The sequence below is a fragment of the Apostichopus japonicus genome, chromosome 6 (assembly GCF_037975245.1).
Source record: "Apostichopus japonicus isolate 1M-3 chromosome 6, ASM3797524v1, whole genome shotgun sequence".
NCBI classification, from domain to species: domain Eukaryota; kingdom Metazoa; phylum Echinodermata; class Holothuroidea; order Aspidochirotida; family Stichopodidae; genus Apostichopus; species Apostichopus japonicus.
Window position 1 is genome coordinate 10,701,139 of NC_092566.1, and position 20,731 is coordinate 10,721,869.

The window sequence follows — 20,731 nt, forward strand, 5'->3', positions numbered from 1 at the left end:
ATGTTTTCCCCCATCTTGTTCAAACCTTAATAGTTTTGAAGCAAAGTACACATCAGGCTTTTGCCATATTCCTTGACATATGTATATCCTTCGAACGCAAAAAAAAAATTTATGCAAATTTGTCAACTACGGTGCAGAGGTGAGATCCTAAAGAGATATTATTTTTCATTAAAAAGTTGTAGAAGAGTAGTAACCACCTTGTCCTCTTCATTAAGGAAGCGTGAACAAGATAGCGAGATGAAAGAAGAGAAAAGAGAGGCAAGGAGGATGTTTATATACATGCAAACGAGATCAGAGAGAGAAATCGGAACACTCTTCCACGATCTTGTGATATCGTCGTGCATTTATGAGAAGAGTGAAAAGCCCGATTCGGTATTAAATTGGACTCGAAAGAAACTTCAAATCATTTTCAGACCTTGCCCAATCTCTATACTTTCCTTTCTCCTCTTTCCTTCTCTCTTCCTTTTTTTTGGTGAATGTCCCATATTCCTTCGGGGAAAAAATTGATTGCGCATGAAATATAGAAAGAAAGGAACGGAGCCAAAAGGCTCAGCTGTATACTGCAATAAAAGAAGCTGATTACTGTCGAAGCTAACGTCTCCGCATCTCTCAACACACGGCCGCAGTTGCGCTTATAGCTGTCAGGGCACGATAAACGCGCACATAAATTACACGCCAACCATCACCTCGCCACTCGATGCTTGCTTGGGAATAATAGATGCACGAGGGAAGGCGAATGTCTAGATCAGAAGATGAGAGAGAGAGAGAGATAGATAGAGAGAAAGAAGAAGAGACCACTGGTCTGATGGATCACTTCCAAGTTCTTCCGCTGCTGTTGCTACTGCAGCTATGAGTTTAACCGTATATACACACCCTGAGAGACGGGAGCAATACGAAATATTGAGGCGACTAAATATACAGAACTACAGTGCTGCGCTTAAATAAGCTTCAATTGACAGCAGGCTAATACTGTGTGGACTGGAGACTTTATATCTATGATTAAAAAGTCACTGACATAGAGGTGAAAAAACTCATGTTACAGTGTCACAGAAAGTAGGATCGTAATTATGGCTTGACACGTGAAGATGCAAACTAATATCAAGAGAAATGTTAGGAAAAGAGATGGATGGAGGGATGGATGGATGGATGGATGGATGGATGGATGGATGGATGGATGGATGGCAAGGTTGAAGGTGTAAATTCGAGAAATTTCTCATTTTGGCTTGTATCTTGATCCCCTGTCACAAACAGATATCGAAATCTTCCACAAAAAAACCAAAAAAGGTTGCAACTAATGAGCTATTTCAGTATGCTTGGGGAGGAGCCATCAAATCACATGATTGAGGACTATTCAAAAGTGTACAAAGGTTTTTTGTTTTGTTTTTTGAATTGATGAAGCTATACGTTACATTAGAGAGGTATAGGATATACTGTAGTCTTGGTCTTAGCATTTACATTATACTGGTGAACTTGCAATGTCATTTTGATATCACCAGCATTGGCCAAAGGATCTATCCTATAAATATCTGTATAAATAAAGGGAGAAAAACCAGTTGGTTATCAATGGTCATTTAATGTATAAATAACTGGAAAAGTGATCGGCACATAAAGGCATCGTCTGGTGGAAGATTTGGATGCATTGTCCTCATAGTTCTAAATATTTTCTTTCTAACCATGTGAAAATTGTCCCCATTCCACGTTTTCTTCTTGCAGAGATCTGGTTTTCAAATTCAACAGTTTCTCACCAAAAGTACCGCTTGTTGGAACGCATCAATTTGGTGAATGGCGTAGTGCAGGCAAATAGGCAAAACGAGCAACTTGATATAGCACTCCCATTTCCACAGCAAATTCACTCTCGCGTGTACACGCACAGGTGATTGCCTATATATATTACGAATACATCGCGAACGTACATATACAGTGCACCATGCCCAGTTGGTACATATAGCGTTGCGTCAAAATCGCTGATATAAATTTTACAGATTAAATTTGCAGTAAAAGGAAGCATGAAAAGTATTTGGAACATTGAAAGATGAAACTTGGCGGAATTGATGTCAGAGCTACCGAGAAGCTTAGCCTTCGCAGAACTGTCCGATTGTAAACTTTAGAGTAGCCTACATGCTAACATTCTTCGCATTGGAGATGGACAGTGCATGTATAAACAATGACGATTCTGCTGTTCAAACTTATCTTCTGTTACACAAAAATCACAAAATCACCGATGCCCTACAAATATGACGGCTTAACGATTTTTTAAAAAAAATATAGAAAATTATATGAAATTTCACAAAAATTAGGGAAGAAATTAATCTGTATTCAAATGCGGTTTTTTATGTGATTACTGTAGGAACTGTATGAACATGGGTTATTTTGCTGTCTGCATTTGCGAAGATGACGTCACGTTCTCTACTGTTCAAAGTATATTTGAAGTATCCATCCTAAACGATTAAAATATCATTTCCCTGTCAAACGCAACATAAGCGTTCTCATATTTTGAAAAATCCATGTTTGGAAAATTATTGATTGTTTTCTAAGGTAACTTCTAAGGGCTAACCAGACAATTCTTTTAAGGGAGGGCAAAAATCATGTACATATTGTATAGTATTTCCAGCTCTTCTAAAGTAATAAATTGTTCTAGTTTTAAATAATAATTAAAACAACAAAACAACTCATTCTCACAATTTATAGAGGAATAGTACAGTTAACATCAATCAAAGCTTGGCATATAGTGAGAGATGAAACAGATAATAGTGTATGACACAACTGTGAAAGGGGTTAATAACTTCTTGCAATGACTAAATTCACACAGGCAGTCAATTAGCAGACGATAAACATTACTACATTAGACTTCTCAGAATCTTTTGTATTAACATCCCTAGGCCAAATTCAAGACTGGAAAATTTCTTTTCAGTAATGCCATAGAGAATAAAATTCTCTATGACCACCATATTGAGTTAGCATCTTAATTCATTGTCGATTTCTCAACTTAATTAAGCCGTCTCTATGAAGACACCAACCTGGAGGTTGCATATATTTTTATCCTCGATAAAGGATCATGTATCGAAAATAAAACGTCAAATGCAAAATTTGCTCGATTGTTTGCAACAGGCGATGTTGCAAGACGGCAAACACTGTGTAAAGTGCATTGTGTTGATTTTTATCGTTACTGATACCAGGAGAGCAAAGAACACTATTGGCTACACTAAACAATTCAAAACACTCGTTTCTGTTGTGCTATCCAATCTAAACTGGAGGGCAATTATGCCTAACAATGATTTCTCTGTTTGAATGCCACTTGGAGACATGTCCCAGATATATGCTAAAAAGTCAAATATTGGTCACTCAATCATGCTCAAATTTCAACAAGCATTTTACCACCTTTCCTCAACAGGGTTCCCCAATACCAGAGATGCCATGGGTTCCCTTCCTACTCTCTCCCTACTTCCTCCCTACCCCATCCCCCTGCTTCCAATAATTTCACATGGGTGTGGTGCTGCCTCAGGCAGCAATGTCAACTTCAAGGAGCATTGGTGTGTCTCCCAGTCTGCCCAATCTCAAACCCGAGTCAGGATCACTTGACATTGACAAAATAATGTTCCTTGGTGAGATATTAAAGCTTTGAATGGAATATCCCCGATAATGTTTGTGAATAAACTCAAGCGTTTGAACCCCACAGGAAAGTAGTTTGGCTAAAATTTACTGATCCTTAGCACCCAAAAACTTTGGGCCGATATTCATGACCTTTGAACAGACTTGACTGTTTTTTCGCTTTACTTCAGAAATTACTAATGCATTGAAGCGTAACTTGTATTTTTACAAAACAATATCAAACCTTATAAAGGGTAAAAATAGTGCACAAACAAGGATTCAAGTTTGTTTATCTTTAAACCTCATTAAAAACTAAATTTACGTGTATATAGGCATGCTTTGTTGCACAGAATAAACAGACATGGTTCTGGTAAAAGTTTTTTTACTCTGAGCGAGTGTGATTGAGCGACTAGCATCTTCGTCGTTCACTGCGCATGACTGCAGCGTAAAACATATTGTGCGCTTTGACCAATGTTAGCTTCCATCCGATACGACCACAGACCTACAATAAACTGAGAACAAATACTAAACCTTAACATTACCTGAACATTAACAACACCTTATCGGTATAACTTATTAATTAAACAGAAAGACTATGAAGTACATATATGGTGGATGCCAAAATATTTTACCATTCGAGTATTCATATTAAGAATTGGTGATGAGATCAGAACCTTTAATGGTCTGAATATCATGAATCTTTTGAAGATGATATATGTATTGTTTGTGAATAAAATGCTCTGTTGATGCCTAATTGACACAGTAGCTGACATAACATGAGTCTCTAAGGTGAAAAATATAAGGCTCAACTGTTATTCTCATCTTGAAAACTTTACTGTCTCTCGCAAGTCCCCAACAAACTTTTCTCACTCGTGCAAAACCAAACCAAAACACTAAGAACGAGAAGGTTAAGAAGAAAGAGAGAAATAAAGACCACTAACAATCCGATAACGTATCGCCGCTGCAATGCAAGAAGAATATTTGTACAAATTTCAATGTTTTAGGTATATAAATCCCTGCTGGTTGTTAACTTTGTTAACTTGTTAACTTTTGAATGAATTTCATATGGTTTACAAAATGTTTCCAAACAAACAGACAATTGTTTTTTCTTTTTTTTTCAGTTATTTTTAGGACGTTTAAGCCACCACAAATGTGGGTGAAACCCGCAAGGGCTAATGGATTACAACTTACACGTCGTCGGATGGCTTCCGATTCTACATAATTGCTGATTAATGAGGTGTATAGGCTCATTCGATATCTGATGTGCAAAGCGCTCTGCGGAGTACAAATCAGTGACACAATCTAAATCTGGGCATGATGTATGTGAGCTTACCTTCGACATTTCGTCCACGACCAGCACGGAGCACCGTTCGCAGCGCATGAGTGAGATGGTGAGTTCCATTATGCGTCGGACGATGCTGGATAATGTGCTCTGCTCCTCGAAGAGTACTTTAGCTAATTCCAAGAGAACCTATAAACACATCACAAAAGAAAAATCCATATTCAAATGAAAATTACTTTAAAATATTTTTTCAATTATTGTTTACATTTGCTAAATTGCAGGATATTTTTCAATTAAGTTGAAACAGAATTTTCATGTCCATAGTCAACCTGATTTTGACATTTAAAAATTTTTTTTTTTTTTTTTTTTTTTTTTTTTTTAGGAGATTAATCATTTTACTGAAATACTGTATTTTTCAGGCAAACCAAAATCCAAAGGTGGATAGTCCTAAGCGCTCATCTTATGGGAGACCATTTGACCAAAAGCAATGTTAGAACATTTTAGACCTACCTTCATGCTATTATTCTACTAAGTCACTTCAAACCGTTTTCCAAACACTATTAAGTACCAGTAATGCAGAGAATCACAATGATCAACTTCCTAACCTTTGATTTAACACTTCAGAACACCACAAACGTTGAGCAACTTTTGGGAAATCCTAATTCATCCCTATCAATATCAATATGAAAGGAGAAGCAGTTTGAGTCTAATTTCTGACAATGGCCAAGCATGACTACCTAGATGCCCTTTCACCCTTAACAGACAAAATAAAACAGAACAATGGATGCAATTAAAGTCCAATTGTCTATATAGTACAACAGCAATTCATAGCTACATTTTTAAGGTTATATTTAACTGGGTGATGAACAATAGATACCAGCTTTTGAATATCTCATGTTGATGTTTTATTGCCCTTCAGAAGAGAAGAAGATCATACACTTTTTCAAGATCTACTGCGAATATCTACGGCATGTACATATTCATGTATAAAGGTGAAACGTGATGTGTATTCACAACACAATAAAATGACCTTTCAACTTTCAAGACTGCAAAAAAGTTAGAACATAAAGCAAAATAAAATCAAAGTCACTATTAAAGCTTACTTCAAAATTTTTAAAGATTTGACTCAAAGATTAATTTAAAAAGCAACATTTAATATTATAGCATGATAGAGACGAATATGACAACGATATTTTTCTTTCATCCTTCAAAGAAAAGTTCACAGGGAATAATTGACTTTTGATCGAATGATGAAAGAGAAAAAACATGTATACTTAGGCATCATGGTTAAGTTTGCATTCAAATTCCATTATGCAGTCTCTTGACATGACAGCATTTGAAGTGGACATGATTTGTGCTGTGAACTTGAAGCAGCAGGTGTGATGTCATAGAGGCACACTGACAAATTTCTTTCATAAATCTTTCTTTAAATTTTACATCCAAATTTGCCTACTTAAATATTTGAATACATCTCAACATGAACACATCTTAGTCTTTAGCATATTGTGAACTTTAGCCAATCCAAGGTCAAAACAATTTTGACCTTGGAAAGAAATTTAAAGAATGAAAAATTAATCTGAAAAATAAAGAAAATTTAAACATTTTGCTGTCAGTGTTCAACTATGACAATTTCACCCTGTGTTTTTTTTCAAGTTCATTCACTGACGGTATACATCTGTCACAAATTCAAATATTAATATCGCGTAAATGGAATGTAGAAATTGCAAGTAGATGCTTGGAATAATGTTGTTCCTCTTTCATCAAAAGTCATTTAAGTAAATCATCATCATGTCATCCATTAATACCTGATTTCTCCTGATCTCAAGAGTAGCACGCTCATATATCTTGGCATTGTTGATCCCGATGCCACAGAACTGTAGGTACTGACGGAATACCTGTGAAAGAGAGAAAAGAGAGAAAATAAATTGAAAAGGATTTAATCCATCTACCCGAGATGTAATCCCACTGTAATACATGCGTGTGTGCAATGACAATTGGACATACAGTAAATCCAAATAGGTTCATTGCGTGTTGACTAAATTGCCCAGATCTATGAAAATTTATGATGTCAGAGATGAGGCAAAATTAATGTCAAACTTTGTAAATTATATACTAATTATTTACTTACTATTCTTTATATCAAATTTGTGGGACACAAATTATACACTGGATATTACAGCAGTCACTAAAGTGCTAAGAGAAGTGGTAAGATGGTTGGAAATGCATCAATCCCTTAATCGGATTATTCGGAATCCAAATTCCAATTTAAAAAAAGTGAATACCTAAATTAATGGTGCAAAGTTAAAACTGACAGCAAAATCTTTAAAATCAAGTTGGTCACTTGGCTTTTTTATCCTTCTAGAACAGTCATAAATTTAATTTTCGTGCCTAACACAATTAAGTAAGCCACGACCACTCATTATACTTCATACATTTTCATTGTTTATCTATTAATAATACCAATTTGCACTCTACACACCAAATCTGTGAAAATGTCCCTCAATTTGAGAATTTACCACTTAAAGTCACCAGTTATTGTAGTGATTAATTTAAAAAGCAAACAATAGTCCCTCAATATTTCATTATCAAACACAGAGCAAGATCAGCTCTACACATATCTTTCATCGGTTAAAGTCATTTGTGGGAGTGGAAACATCTGTCTACTGTATATACACAGGGTTTGGTGTATACTGCACTATCTTTGGGTCAAGTGATGTAGAACTGATTGCTCAGCTGATGCACAGTTGACTAAAATGACAAATAAGAAACAAATTTAGTTAGCGGATGTGTGGCGGTAACAATTTTTTTTATTTTCTTTTATCTTATTTTTTATATTATTGTCATCTTTAATGAGGGTAGTCCTGCTCAGTGCAGAAGCACTGCTTTCCAGAGTAGCCCTCAATAGTTGTTAAAATGACCACTCCTTTAAATTAACAAAATATATTCAAATATATTTTTTTCCTCTTGCATGACAGGTGGAAATGAGGATGATGGGAATAACCCTCTCAAAATGATTTTTTTTTCTTTTTCAATTTTATTATCATCACTTTATCAATACTCACAAAGCTGTGCTGTCAATACAAAGTGTACCGCTCCTGGACAAAATACAGCTAGGGCTGCTTGCAAAGAACACACTATATTTTTTACTTGATTTAAATCTATTTTTCATACACTTGCCATTACTATATATGCATGTTAAAAAATTGAATATGACTGTCCCTACTGTACCTTCAAATCTCAGTTAAAAAACATCAAAAAGGGAGAAACCAAAATTTTTTATCAGATTTTATCTGGATAAATTTTTAATGGAATATAATACTAAGAAACAAACCCAAACTGACCGTCTGTGATACTTAATATTTTATGTAACAAACAGTGTAAAAGAAGAAAGAAATTACAGCAGGAATAGCTGATGCTATTTGTAGGAACAAATGTGCCTCCCTCCCTCCTCTCCCACCCCCACCCCACACCACCCCACCCCCACCCTTTGACCAATTGACCAATCTCTACTAAAACCATTTGTAGTCTACTACTGGACAGTGCCAGTCAGAAATGAAATTTGCAAATATTTGTGAATGCATCTGGCAACAGTATGACACTGAAAAGAATGATGTCATCAACTAAGCTAATTTGTTGAGTAGAAACCTTGCTAGAAAATAAAGTACAGTTACAGGTTCAAGTACCCCCCTCCCCCCCCCCAAAAAAAAAAAAAAAAGATTAATAATTTCAAACTGCAGAAAGATTCTTAATTAGCAAAATGAAAAACTTTCTCAATTAATAAAAGCTCCCAGCTGAGATATGACTCTTTTAAGCAAGTCACTTTTGGCCTTGAAAAGATTTTTTCGATATTTAATTATGCAAAATTCAGAAATACACTTTCTGTGTTCTAGTCAAGGATTCCTCTTCTTAATAATTCTAACGAACAGTAGCACATACTGTACATAGCTTTGCTGTCGTCCTTTATAAATTCGTACAAAATTAGAAAACAAAAAGAACTTTGAACCGCGCGTGAAGCATCATGGTAAACAACAATTACTCCTAAGGGACCGCTTAAACTGAAAAATTTCTTCCGGCCCAGTGCTCCAGTGAAACAATTTAAGGCCTAATTAAAGTCCTTTTTTTTTCTTCTCGTTTCGTCTATGTTTGACCATCAGCTTGGGAGTGTTTCTGACTTTTCTCTGTCTCTCATGATCCTCACTATATATATAAACTTCATGTGACTGTGATAACTTAATGAGGCGTAGCTACAGCATTTCAGCAAAATTCTATCAGAAAAAAGAAAGAGTCGGATCTGCAGTAAACTCATCATTAAATAGGTCAAACATGCACTTCAGCTGAATAGCAAACAGATTGCAATATGGCAGACCTTAACAATATACAAAGCTAGCACACAGTTTGACAAAATCCAGGAGGACAGTAAATTATTCCACCGCGATGGATGCACGCACTGGTCTGCGGCTGTGAGATATAGTCATTATATACATGTCCACGCTGTGTCTTTCATGTGTTGAAAGATGGACTAACCAGAGGGACAGGCAGACAGACAGACAGATAGAGGGACACAACATGGCAATATGTATTAATGTAAACGGCTAACAAAAACTTATATAATCATACTAACTGGCAGGGTGATGAAAACTTAGAAATCAACCATCGTAGGGACTATACATATTGATATACTGTATGCATGATAAAACTGTTAAGTGTTTAATACAACACAACCGTTCAGCATATCTCATGACAGTTTTGACAGAACAAGCATGGATTCTTGTATATCGTTGTGCAAATTACCCTTGTGTTCATTTGGTCATCGTAATTCATCCTACAACTGAACGATGCAGCAGTCTACGCCAAGTTTTGCTACCTACCATCAAAAAAGTGATCCTTCTGTTGACTTGACTATTAAAATTTATCGTTCCCTCTGAGAGTATAGGACTCAGTGTAGGATAGGAAAGTGCAGCACTGTACATTAGCTGTGTAATATACATAGCTACAGTACAGTAATTATCTCAGCTCTATATGTTATACTGGCCGGGGAGGGTATTAAAAGAAACGTGATTAATTCCCTCGCAAGTTAGTATTTCATTAGATGTAACAATTCTGATTTTCAACATGTCTGTATAAAATTGTTTCAAAGAATCACTGCAGTGTGTACATGTAATTATGGAATTCTTATGATGTTCGCCCATTATGGTACGACAGTACTAGTAGGGCAGTGCCACCTACATGTTGGGTACACAACAGCAATAAGACCAGCTACAGGTAGCTCTACAATATGTTCTGCGTATATTTAGAGTGACATTCAGTACATGCTTGCATGACACGTACCCGCTGCAAAATATCTAATCTATCTGTATAAACCTGCTGCCAACAAAGTTTAATAGCAATCACCGTGGTTTATATACTGTAGTTCCCAGATAATAATAATAATAAATGAGACTTATATAGCACCAAATCAGTAGACAAAAACCTCTGCTCAAGGCGCTTTACAAAGAAAGCAGATTAATTTACAAAAGAACAAGTGAAATGATGGGTCTTAAGAAGACTTTTGATGTAGACTGTTAGATACACTGTAAAGACCTGATGGCTGTTTAACAATTTAAATTTTCAGCTGCATATATATTTAACTGAAGTCGTACGTGGCACATGTTAGTGAATCACACAGTAAGACATGTATAGTGTACTATAGACAGTAGCAATTAGAAGGTGATACCTGTACATTAAAAGGTGGGACCTGTACATTCACATACATTATTGTACGTTAGCCCTCTATGTTTGGTAAGGTTTTAAACTTATGATCAGACAAAACCACATGAGTACCCTCATTATTTAGAACATTTGTATATTATATTTTTTCATCTGGTTGACATTCATGATCACTGATGTGTGTATAAAGAATCGGCAGTTCTTAATGTACAGTATGTTTACAATTAAACAGTGATCATACTGAGGCAACTGAACCTCAGGAGATGTGCCAGATTAATCTAAATTACTATATATATCACAATGAGACAAGTGTATGAACAGTATTGAACCTGTTCCTAAATGCATCATCAACCATGAATTGTCATATATTGGAATATTAACTTATATTTGCAGTTTTTAACAACTACAGTAGAAAGTCCAGGTTCATAAAGAGTAATTAATCCACAGATTCTCTGATTGACCTTTGGTATAGATAGAAGTCATGCTCATGCATCCTCCCTCTCCTCCTCCTCTTCCTCCTATTCCTCTACATCCTCCTTATTCTTCATCATATTCCTCTTCCTCTTTAGCAGCCTCCTCCTAGTCCTTTTCATCCTCTTTGTGTTTTTCTTTATCTTCCTCACCTCATTCTCTATACCCTCCTCACTCTCTTTCTCATCTCCATCCTGATCATCACCTCAATCTCATCGTCATTTTCATTATCCTTCACATCCTCATTCTCCATCATCTTCCTCTTTGTATTTTGCATCCTTCCCATCCTCCTCATATTCCTCCTCATGTTCCTCCTCATCTATCTTCCTCACCAAATTCTCTATATCCTCCTCACTCTCTTTCTCATCTCCATCCTGACGATCACCTCAATCTCATCGTAATCTTTCATTATCCTTTACATCCTCATTCTCCATCATCTTCCCCTTCATATTTTGCATCCTACTCATCCTCCTCATGTTTCTCCTCATGTTCCTCCTCATCTAGCTTCCTCACATCATTCTCCATACCCTCCTCACACTCTTTCTCATCTCCATCCTGACCATCACCTCAATCTCATCTTCATCTTCATTATCCTTTACATCCTCATTCTCCATCATCTACCTCCTCATATTTTGCATCCTTCTCATCCTCCTCATATTTCTCCTCAAGTTCCTCCTAATCTAGCTTCCTCACCTCATTCTCTAAATATCCTCACTATCATTCTCATCTCCATCCTGACCATCACCTCATTCTCATTCTCTTCCCCTTCATCCTCCACATTCTCATTATTCTTCCTCATGTTCATTCTCAGCCTCGTCATATTTTCCTCATCTTCCTCATATCAGTCTCCACATCCCCCTCACTGTTTCTCTTTCTCCATCTCCATTGTGACTTTCACCTCATCTTCCACATCCTCCTCAAATTTGTTTTCTTTCGTCATTCTCTTCCTCATCTCCTCAACCTCCCTCTGCTCTTCCTCCTCCTCATCATCATCATCATCTTCATCATCATCTTTAATTCTCCTCTTTCATCCACTCTTCCATTGTTTTCTTATTCTCTCGATCTTCCAAACTTTTCTGCTTGACATTAAATTGCTGACTGTAGAGTTCAACCGAGTATTCCAGCATGTTTGTACAGTACACCAGACTGCACTGGATATAGCATGACTAAATTCAAACTCTCCTACACTAGTATCTAGCTGTATATCTCACACAATAAATTGCCACGGTAACTACACATTTTCTATCGCTGCACTTGACCGTCGGCTTATATCCACTCTCCTTCACCTTCTTCTCCTTCGTCCTGCCTTTATTTAATCTTCCCAAAGGCCCACATTCCTTTCGATTGAACTAATCCGCACTTCCTTTCTCTCGGTTGATTTCATGCATCACTGGCATGTTTGAGCTCATTTTGCCCCATACAGCATCCTCCCTCCACAGCAGATGATGCAATTGCTTTTGGCGACCCGGTAATAAGATTTTTAAAAAAAGATCTCGAGAGATGTCTGTGCATCTCAAGATATGGAAGGAGCAAATTCAAGAGTCCACATATTTCAAAGAATTAAAATCTCAAGGAATGCAATATTTATCTCCTTTTTCTTTCTATATTTGTATTGTTTCAACAACTATATAGATGATCAGTGGCTGTTTTCCATGATTTCTGAAGGAGAGCTCGGGCTGTCGTCTATACAGTAATCACATCTGTACAGTACGTGTAACCTAGGGGAAGGAGGGGCACTCAAGACAATTTAAGTTGGACACAATTTTCCAGTTTGCTGACCTCCGACGACGTCCTTTGATAAAACTTTACAAAATCCATTGTGTACATTCACCTTTTTGAGAAGAATAATTAAGTCAGGTTCTTTTTTTCTTTTTTTTTACCTTTCTTCCATTTTTTTCTTGATAATTAATGTACAGAATCTGTTTCCATTAATTTAACATGACTTGTTTTTATTTACTTTAAACAGTTAAATTTTTACTGTTTTATTAATTGATATTTACTTTATTAATTGATATATTTCCATTTCTTCTTATGCAAAGGTAAGTACTGCATTAAAAAGAATCCTTTGTCCTTGATTTTCTAAATATAAAAAAAAAACACACACACACACATTATCAAAATCAGAGACAAAAACAATATTTAAATTCTTCAGTAGCTGAGCTCAAATCTATGACTAAGGCATATTTTTAAAATCTTTGTCAATGCAATAACAGACATCTATAATGAATTATAACTGAAGCAGCTACAAGCACTGATAATAGGAGTCTGCTACCACATTATTAATCGATCATCTCGGAAACGGAAAACGACAAAAGAACAGGTGTAACAGTTGCATCATCACGACTCATTTGGAGGGAAAATGTCAATCCTTAATAAATTATTCGTCAGAAGCTATCAAAATTCATAAACATTGGCATCTGGCAGTGAAACAACTCGACTACTATTTAAAAATGAATATTTAATTGAAACGCAACTTGGCAGTCTTCGCTGTAGGGCTATACAGTTCACGGATACAAACATACAATCTAAGTCACTTTCTGCTCTTCTTGTTTGATTAATTCTGAATATTTATGAAATCTAAAAAACTGATATCTCCCAGAATAATTGGACACAAAGCTTAGGATCCTTATCACAAGAAATATGAAAAATATTAAAATTTACTTCGGAGTTATCATATATATTGAAATCTTTAGTTCTGTTATGATATACGCAGGGGAAGAAATGAAAGCTAATATGTCGAAGGCAGTATTAATTTCGATTTCTTATGTGAAATCAGAATTCCAGTGTATAGTAAACGTATCTTCACAGGGAAGAGACTTTTTTTTTTCACGCATCGTATTTTGGACTGAAACATATAGGTTTATGGAGGATATTTCACTTGATTTGATCAATGGCAATATTTATTTCATCGGAGTATAATACTGTGTGGCGGCCATAATGGTCAGTTTACTATGTACTGTAATTAATGCAGTACTGATCTATAGCACCAGAAATGTTGCTTTATAATATAAATTACAGGTACGTACCACCTCATAAAAGTATAACAAGTTAAGGTGTTTTTGCATCTTGTCAGCAATCAACAGAAGATGTAATACGCAGACTTCCAGTGTTTAAAAGTTGAACCGATGACTCCCTTTAAAAATCTTCAGAATTATAAACAAAAGTTTGACACTACCAATTTCCCCTCATACAGAAAGAGAAGAGAGAGTAGCCTTAATTAAAATACAGAAAAGGATTTGAAAAAAAAAGATATAACATGTGTGAAAATACTAGAAAATGAGCACATGATATGTACTCCTAAGTCACTGATTCAGATCTTATTCTAGCCATTGAGATTTCTTTACTGTTTCAAAAATTCAGGCTTTTGTTGGTAGCGGCCATGCAGCATCTATTTTATGCTCATATTTTGCAACTGACACTGCCCTAAATTTCTCCTTGAAAACTATTCCCCCTATCCCAGGTGGTAAAAATAACACATTCCATAATTTGCTATACATGTTTGTCACCATGACAACACCTGTATACTCTTTATCCAATAAGATTTGTAAGGGTGTCAAACCAAGCAATGTTTCTCACTGGAGGAAGCCCCAGCCAATCACAAGGTCAGTAATGATTCGAGTAAAAGATGTTAGGTCACCCACCTTGAGAAATTTAATGAGCGGAAATCATGCCACATGGTTCCACCTCTGAGAGATTTTTCAGATCTTGCGGAAAAAATGAATTAATCATGATCTGTATAATCTGTTACTCCTTGAAACATTTCACTACAAGAGGTCAAATTTGGTTGAACATTGGTTTAAAATGTAAATCAAGTGTCCAGACATTAAACAAATTTGGTCATGGTATGTTATTTGCTTTATAGCACCATAAGGGTGGCATAAAATTCAGTTTAGAAACTCGAACGTTGCTTGAAATATCTAGAATTAAGGCAGCATAAAAGAAGGGGAAAATTTAAAGGCCCTGTTTGTTAAAAATAGAGTACATCATTTCTTCAAATATATTATAAATTCTAAAAAAAAGTAAAAACTAGTTTTCACATATTGCTTCATTTTCCAGTTGCCAATACTATAAACTAACAGCAGTATATCCCAAATTTAATTTTTATTATAGCTGAGTCAGAGAATATGTGTTTGATTATATCTCAGACTCATCCCTGTTCTAAACTACTGTCTTTTCTAGTACGGACACTTAAGGCATATCTCATTACCGCAAATATTAACACAATGAGGCGTTTCTTCCCGTATTGCTGTTCCTTCACGAATAAAGAGCAAATTATAAATGGACCCCACCGACATTACGGCCGCCCACGTCCGCTTTTGTTGCCGACGAACAGCTAATACACGGCGAAGTCACGTAAGTCCAGACGGTCAATGCTTTGGTCTTCGTTTGTATTATAATTTGTTCATTCTTAACCGTAGAGGAATTAAATTTGCTGCTGGAGGATGTACAGTAACTGTGTTAAAGCTACCTGGCAAATAACTACTTTCAAAAGATGTTTAGATCATGCAGAACAGGACACAATACTTCAATTTCATGGGAAAGTTTAAGCAATTTATATTTGAGTGATTGTTTTTTATCACACAATGTGAGTACATTGTATATAAATAAGTTTCTATAGAGAAAAAAGAATATATATATGTAAATTGGTAGAAATAAAAAATCATTTATAATGACACAAATATTTTGTACCATAGCATAATCAAAATATACATCTGATATTCCAATATCAGTTTCTTCTTCTTCCTCTTTTTCTCTTTTTACCGAAAGTATCAGGAAACGCTATACATGATTATCACATGCACAATTAGTTATACTTTGAGATAAGTGCTGGTAGTTAATCACTTTACATGGAAGCTTTTCCATAGTTTAGTTTGACTATCCTCATCCCCATATTATTATTTCTTTTCTTTTTCTTGGGAGGGGGGAGGGATGGGGAGAGGTGGGAGGTAGGGAGGGGAGGTAGAGAGAGTGATAAATTCACATTTCCAAGTGCTCACCGCAGCCTTTCTTCTAAATTGCAAAATGTTCCAATTAATTCTGTCTTAATATTTACCAACAAATAGTGCTAAGTAGAAACTTTTCTAGATTAAATCATTTCTTTTCTATTTTTGTTTTAAACAAATTTTTATTGTACTCATAAATTTAATTTACTACCAATCAGCGAGTTAATTAGAACATGTCTTCTTCTGTACAGGATTCTTTATATAGATTTTGTCTCATGATCATTTAGACTCTTTTTATCCTGGAAAAGCTGTATTGGTAAAACACTTCCAATGACACAAAACAATTTTGAACAAAAAAAAATTAATTAATATTCTTTTTGTTTACAGTGGAATAAATGAATGGTTCTTCAGCAGGTAAAATATCTTGATTAAACAATTCACACATTTTATTGCATTTATTAATTTATGTAATTACTACCAATCAGTGTATAGAAAATACTCCTATTCTCTAGAATTCTTATTACAATATATCTTTTATGTTTTCTTCTACACTTATATACTGTATCTCAGTAAAAAAATCCTTCTTTCTGAATAAAGAAGGGGTTTCCACTCTGTTTTAATTTTCATTTGTTTACATGCATAGAAGTGCTACTAGAACATTTTATCAAGATTGAACAATTTACAATTTTTTATTTATAAATTCCATTAATTTAATTTACTACCAATCAGGGAACAGTTAATATCTTCTTTCGTCCAAGTTTCTCCTCCTCACAGATAATCAATTAAAATGAGGAAAGTTTGCGTACATGTACACGAACCACGCGATTCACACCGCACGAAGACGAAGACAGATTCAAACGGCTCTGACAGAACAGATTAACGCTTTTGCGGTCTTTCCACAAACTTCGTTTAAAGCCAGGAAATATTTTTCTTTCCCCTTTCAAATTATTTATGTGACCATCAAATGAGAAGGCAAACGCAATTGACATTATACAAACAGTATGTTATCTTGACAACTTCAGCTAATGAATGCAGCATTATCTTCCTCCGCAAACACGAGAGACTGGATTCTTTCTCCATGATTAGTGTTAAATAAACACTCATTCGATGACGACCAAGAAGAGTTCCTAGATGTGTAGAATGACAAACTTTAATGCTTGGGGGTCCACAAGGGGTTGCTTAGGGGTACACAAGGGGTTTCTTAGACGTCTCTCTGACTAACGCTTTCAAGACGTACAGTATATATATATACGTGTGCATGTATGTATGTACACGCAACAGCATCTGTCTGGGAAGGCTATTCTCCAACAGAACATGGCTCTCTACTCAAACCAAATGACTTGCTGATCTAACTTAATATGAAGTTAATATGAAGTGTTCAGCTTGGATTAGCATTGATTGATATATCCTTCTAATGGAGAATGCACCATTAATCCTTTTGGTTTTTGACATTTTCTAAATAATATTTAATATTACAAACTATACTGTTGTATACTGTTTTATACTGTGGTACGTCATTTAACATGACACTTCAAGAAAGTGTAAGTTCCTAGATATTCCAAGACTTCTCTGGTCTGAATATTCATGAGCAACATACTACTGTATAATTACCTGTCTCATCACAACCTCTGCTGGATGTTACAGGTACACTGTTAAGTGAGGTAAGCAAGGTTAATGGCTATAACTGCATTGTCAAGGGGTGGCCCAGCAGCAGATGGAGGCCCTACACATTTTGCATGTATGGAATCCTTAACCCATTCCAATTATATTGCTGTAATTAACTTTACCGATTATGGACATTAAATATGTCAAAAAAGGGAAGAAAAGTCAGACTTTTATGAAGACTATTTCAGCCATTCCTGAAACATATCCTGAGATATCAGGTGACCATGTGACGTCATTGTTGGTATACCGTAATCACAACAATGCTTTGTCCATCAATTAGTGTGTAAAGTTGTATACTCGAACATGAAGGAGCTTCAAAAAACATCAACATTTGATATTACTCTTTTTCACCAGAAATGCCACAATTTTGTGTAGTTAAAGCTTGTATAAATACCTCAGCCAACTAATGCATCAGCTTTATTAGCTTTCCGAGTCGAAGAACCAATGTAAAACGTTGTAGACTTTCGATAAATTTGTGAGATGCATGCAGAAAGATTTTACAGAACCTGAACTGTCTCATGCTGAAAACGTGAAAGTATGCTCAGCGCATTTCAACAAGAGGGATTGGGACCCTCAATATTTCCTACATACTTCTTAGTGGCCCTGGGTGTCCTTACATGTAACATAATCATAGGCGTAGGAGGCGGGGGGGGGGGGGCTGGGGGGGCTGCAGCGCCCCCAACCAAAATTTTTGGTGAAAATTCGGGCAATATGCTGAGAATTTTTCGGGCACCTACTGAAAGAAGAATAACTTGCAATGTGTTTTTCATTTTTTGGGGGGTGAAAATTCGGGCAATATGCTAAGAATTTTTCGGGCACCTACGGAAAGAAGAATAATTTGCAATGTGTTTTTCAATGGTTAAACTGATATTATTATTATCGTTATTATTGTAACGACTTCCCCAATAATTATAACCAATATGGAAGGGTAATAACAGGGAAAATAAAACCAAAATTTTTCGCGCGCTTCGCGCGCATTTAACATCTTGTTGTGCATGTCATATAGGCATTCATCGGTTATCAGCATGTGATGTAATAACTGATGAATGCCTATATGATAACACATTAAAGCAGCATTTTGCGTCCTCTTCTAATGATTTTTCTCGACCGGACTGACTCCACTATGCCATAAGTATAACGACATACATAACTAGCTTATCTATTTATATCTTACTTCAAATGGTGGCATAAAAGTCGAAAAATTTGCAACTTTCAACTTTGTTTTCTCCAAGATATTTTCTTGGCTAATATCTTAGTTTGCTGTTTTGTGATTGATATATATGTAAAAAACCTCAATGGACATGTCAGAAAAGTAGAAAACGGGGACCAAACACAAAATGTTGCTTTAAGATGTTGAACGCGCGCGTTGCGCGCGAAAAAATTTGGTTATATTTTTCGGGCAAGTCGTTTCAGCCCCCCCAAATCAAATCAGGCTCCTACGCCTATGAACATAAAATCACGATATTGACTGATGTTATGTACTATTTGAGATGACCGTATAGTACGTGTAAACACCGTGCCTAGGGGAGCACTGTTAGTCCAACTCCTGCCCGTGTTGGCTGACAGCAAGAGGAGGTAGTCAAGTAAGGATTTCATCGCATTTATCTATTTGTTGTATTCCAGTATCGTGAGTTTGTGACACGTTTTATATCGTCCGCTATGTTTGTACTGGCATCTGCATGGTCCAAGGAGTAGGATAAAACAGTACTATATATGCGATCGGACGCTTTGTTTGTTTCGTTAGTGACTGTCTTTTGTGATTGTTACTGGTCAAGGCGTATTTCAACTAGGCCTAACTCTATGGAAAACACAAAGTTACATGGTCATGATACCGAAAACTGAAAGAGCCGTAAATGATGTGTGCCCACATGTCAGCTACCTAGGAGTAGGGTTTGTTGTCTTGAGGACTTAGAGACCACATTACTTTCACAAAGTTAGTTTGATAGTCAATGGGACAATTATATGGAGTATGCTACCTTAAGTATCATTCCTTAGTTACAAAGGCTATACCTTTTATCATCCTGTACAGGTTACAAAACATTGAAGTCATCCTTCATGTAATGACTTTTATTAACCGTTTTAACGAACTCTAGCAGTTCCTTTAGTCCTCATTTATCATCTTAAACAAACGTTGCACACTTCTTTACGATCTTTTCAATTTATCCTTTTCTTGGAAACGATGAAGGAATTTTGTAAAGTACCTGCACTGCCCTCTGTAAAAATAAAAAACAAAAACAAACAAACCTTCTCATCGCTATCCGTGAATGCTTCGTATCGATCTTTACTGCCGATCTTGTTGATGACTTGAGCGACCCCGATGACCTCTCCACCAAGATCTTTGATCGGCATTGAAAGCATGGATCGGGTTTTGTAGCCAGTCAGCATATCAATTTCATTGTTGAATCTAGGATCCTGCAACAAAAATAAAGATATAATTATATATAATCAGTAAAAAGAAGAAATTAAAGAAAATTGAAGAAAATTATGGTCTGGCAGATGCAAACTACTGATAACTTTTGAATTTACATTGTCACTATAAACTGATGAAATTTTAAAATGACAAGTTAGACTAGCTATATATATTATGTTATAAAATGAAAAGAGATTTAATCTGTCTTACAATCTTTAAAAAGTTTAACTTACAAAACTTCCAATATTATGAAACAAATATCGTAAATATCTGCAAAGCCCCGTTTCTAGACTGCCTAACAATGGATAGCGTGCACTATACGTACATATTACAACTGCAGTGCTTATTCCGACCAAAAATACTACGGTACATGTGCTGCGAATTTTCCCAGATACCTTGCCAAACAACTGTGAGCTCATCCCCTGTCTTACACCTGTTAGTTAACATTTTTTGGCATGTTTCCAGGGAACGTTTCATGGAGTAAACTGTTTTGGCTCCACTCTAGAATTAATTGGGGCAGTCAGTAGAGGATCGTTAAAGTTATGCGAAATATTATCTTAGACGTTCAAGAAAAGTAGGTCAAATATCCCCGTAACATTAAGGAAAGCTTAACACACCTCAAGCCAACTGACTCCTCTGAATGAAGAAAACTGTCTATTCCCCATG

General features: G+C 35.8%; 1 protein-coding gene across 12 annotated transcripts in view; it reads right to left on the reverse strand.

Annotated features, from left to right (window-relative positions):
- Positions 1-20,731, reverse strand: part of LOC139968957 (dual 3',5'-cyclic-AMP and -GMP phosphodiesterase 11-like) — a 168,169-nt gene that overhangs the window by 112,746 nt on the left and 34,692 nt on the right. For all 12 annotated transcript variants that reach the window (XM_071973597.1, XM_071973600.1, XM_071973593.1 and 9 more), the window contains exons 3-5: positions 19,900-20,067; positions 6,676-6,765; positions 4,922-5,059 (exon numbers count right to left, since the gene is read on the reverse strand). In XM_071973597.1, coding sequence (XP_071829698.1) covers positions 4,922-5,059; positions 6,676-6,765; positions 19,900-20,067 — 396 coding nt within the window. The remainder of the gene's footprint in view (positions 1-4,921; positions 5,060-6,675; positions 6,766-19,899; positions 20,068-20,731) is intronic.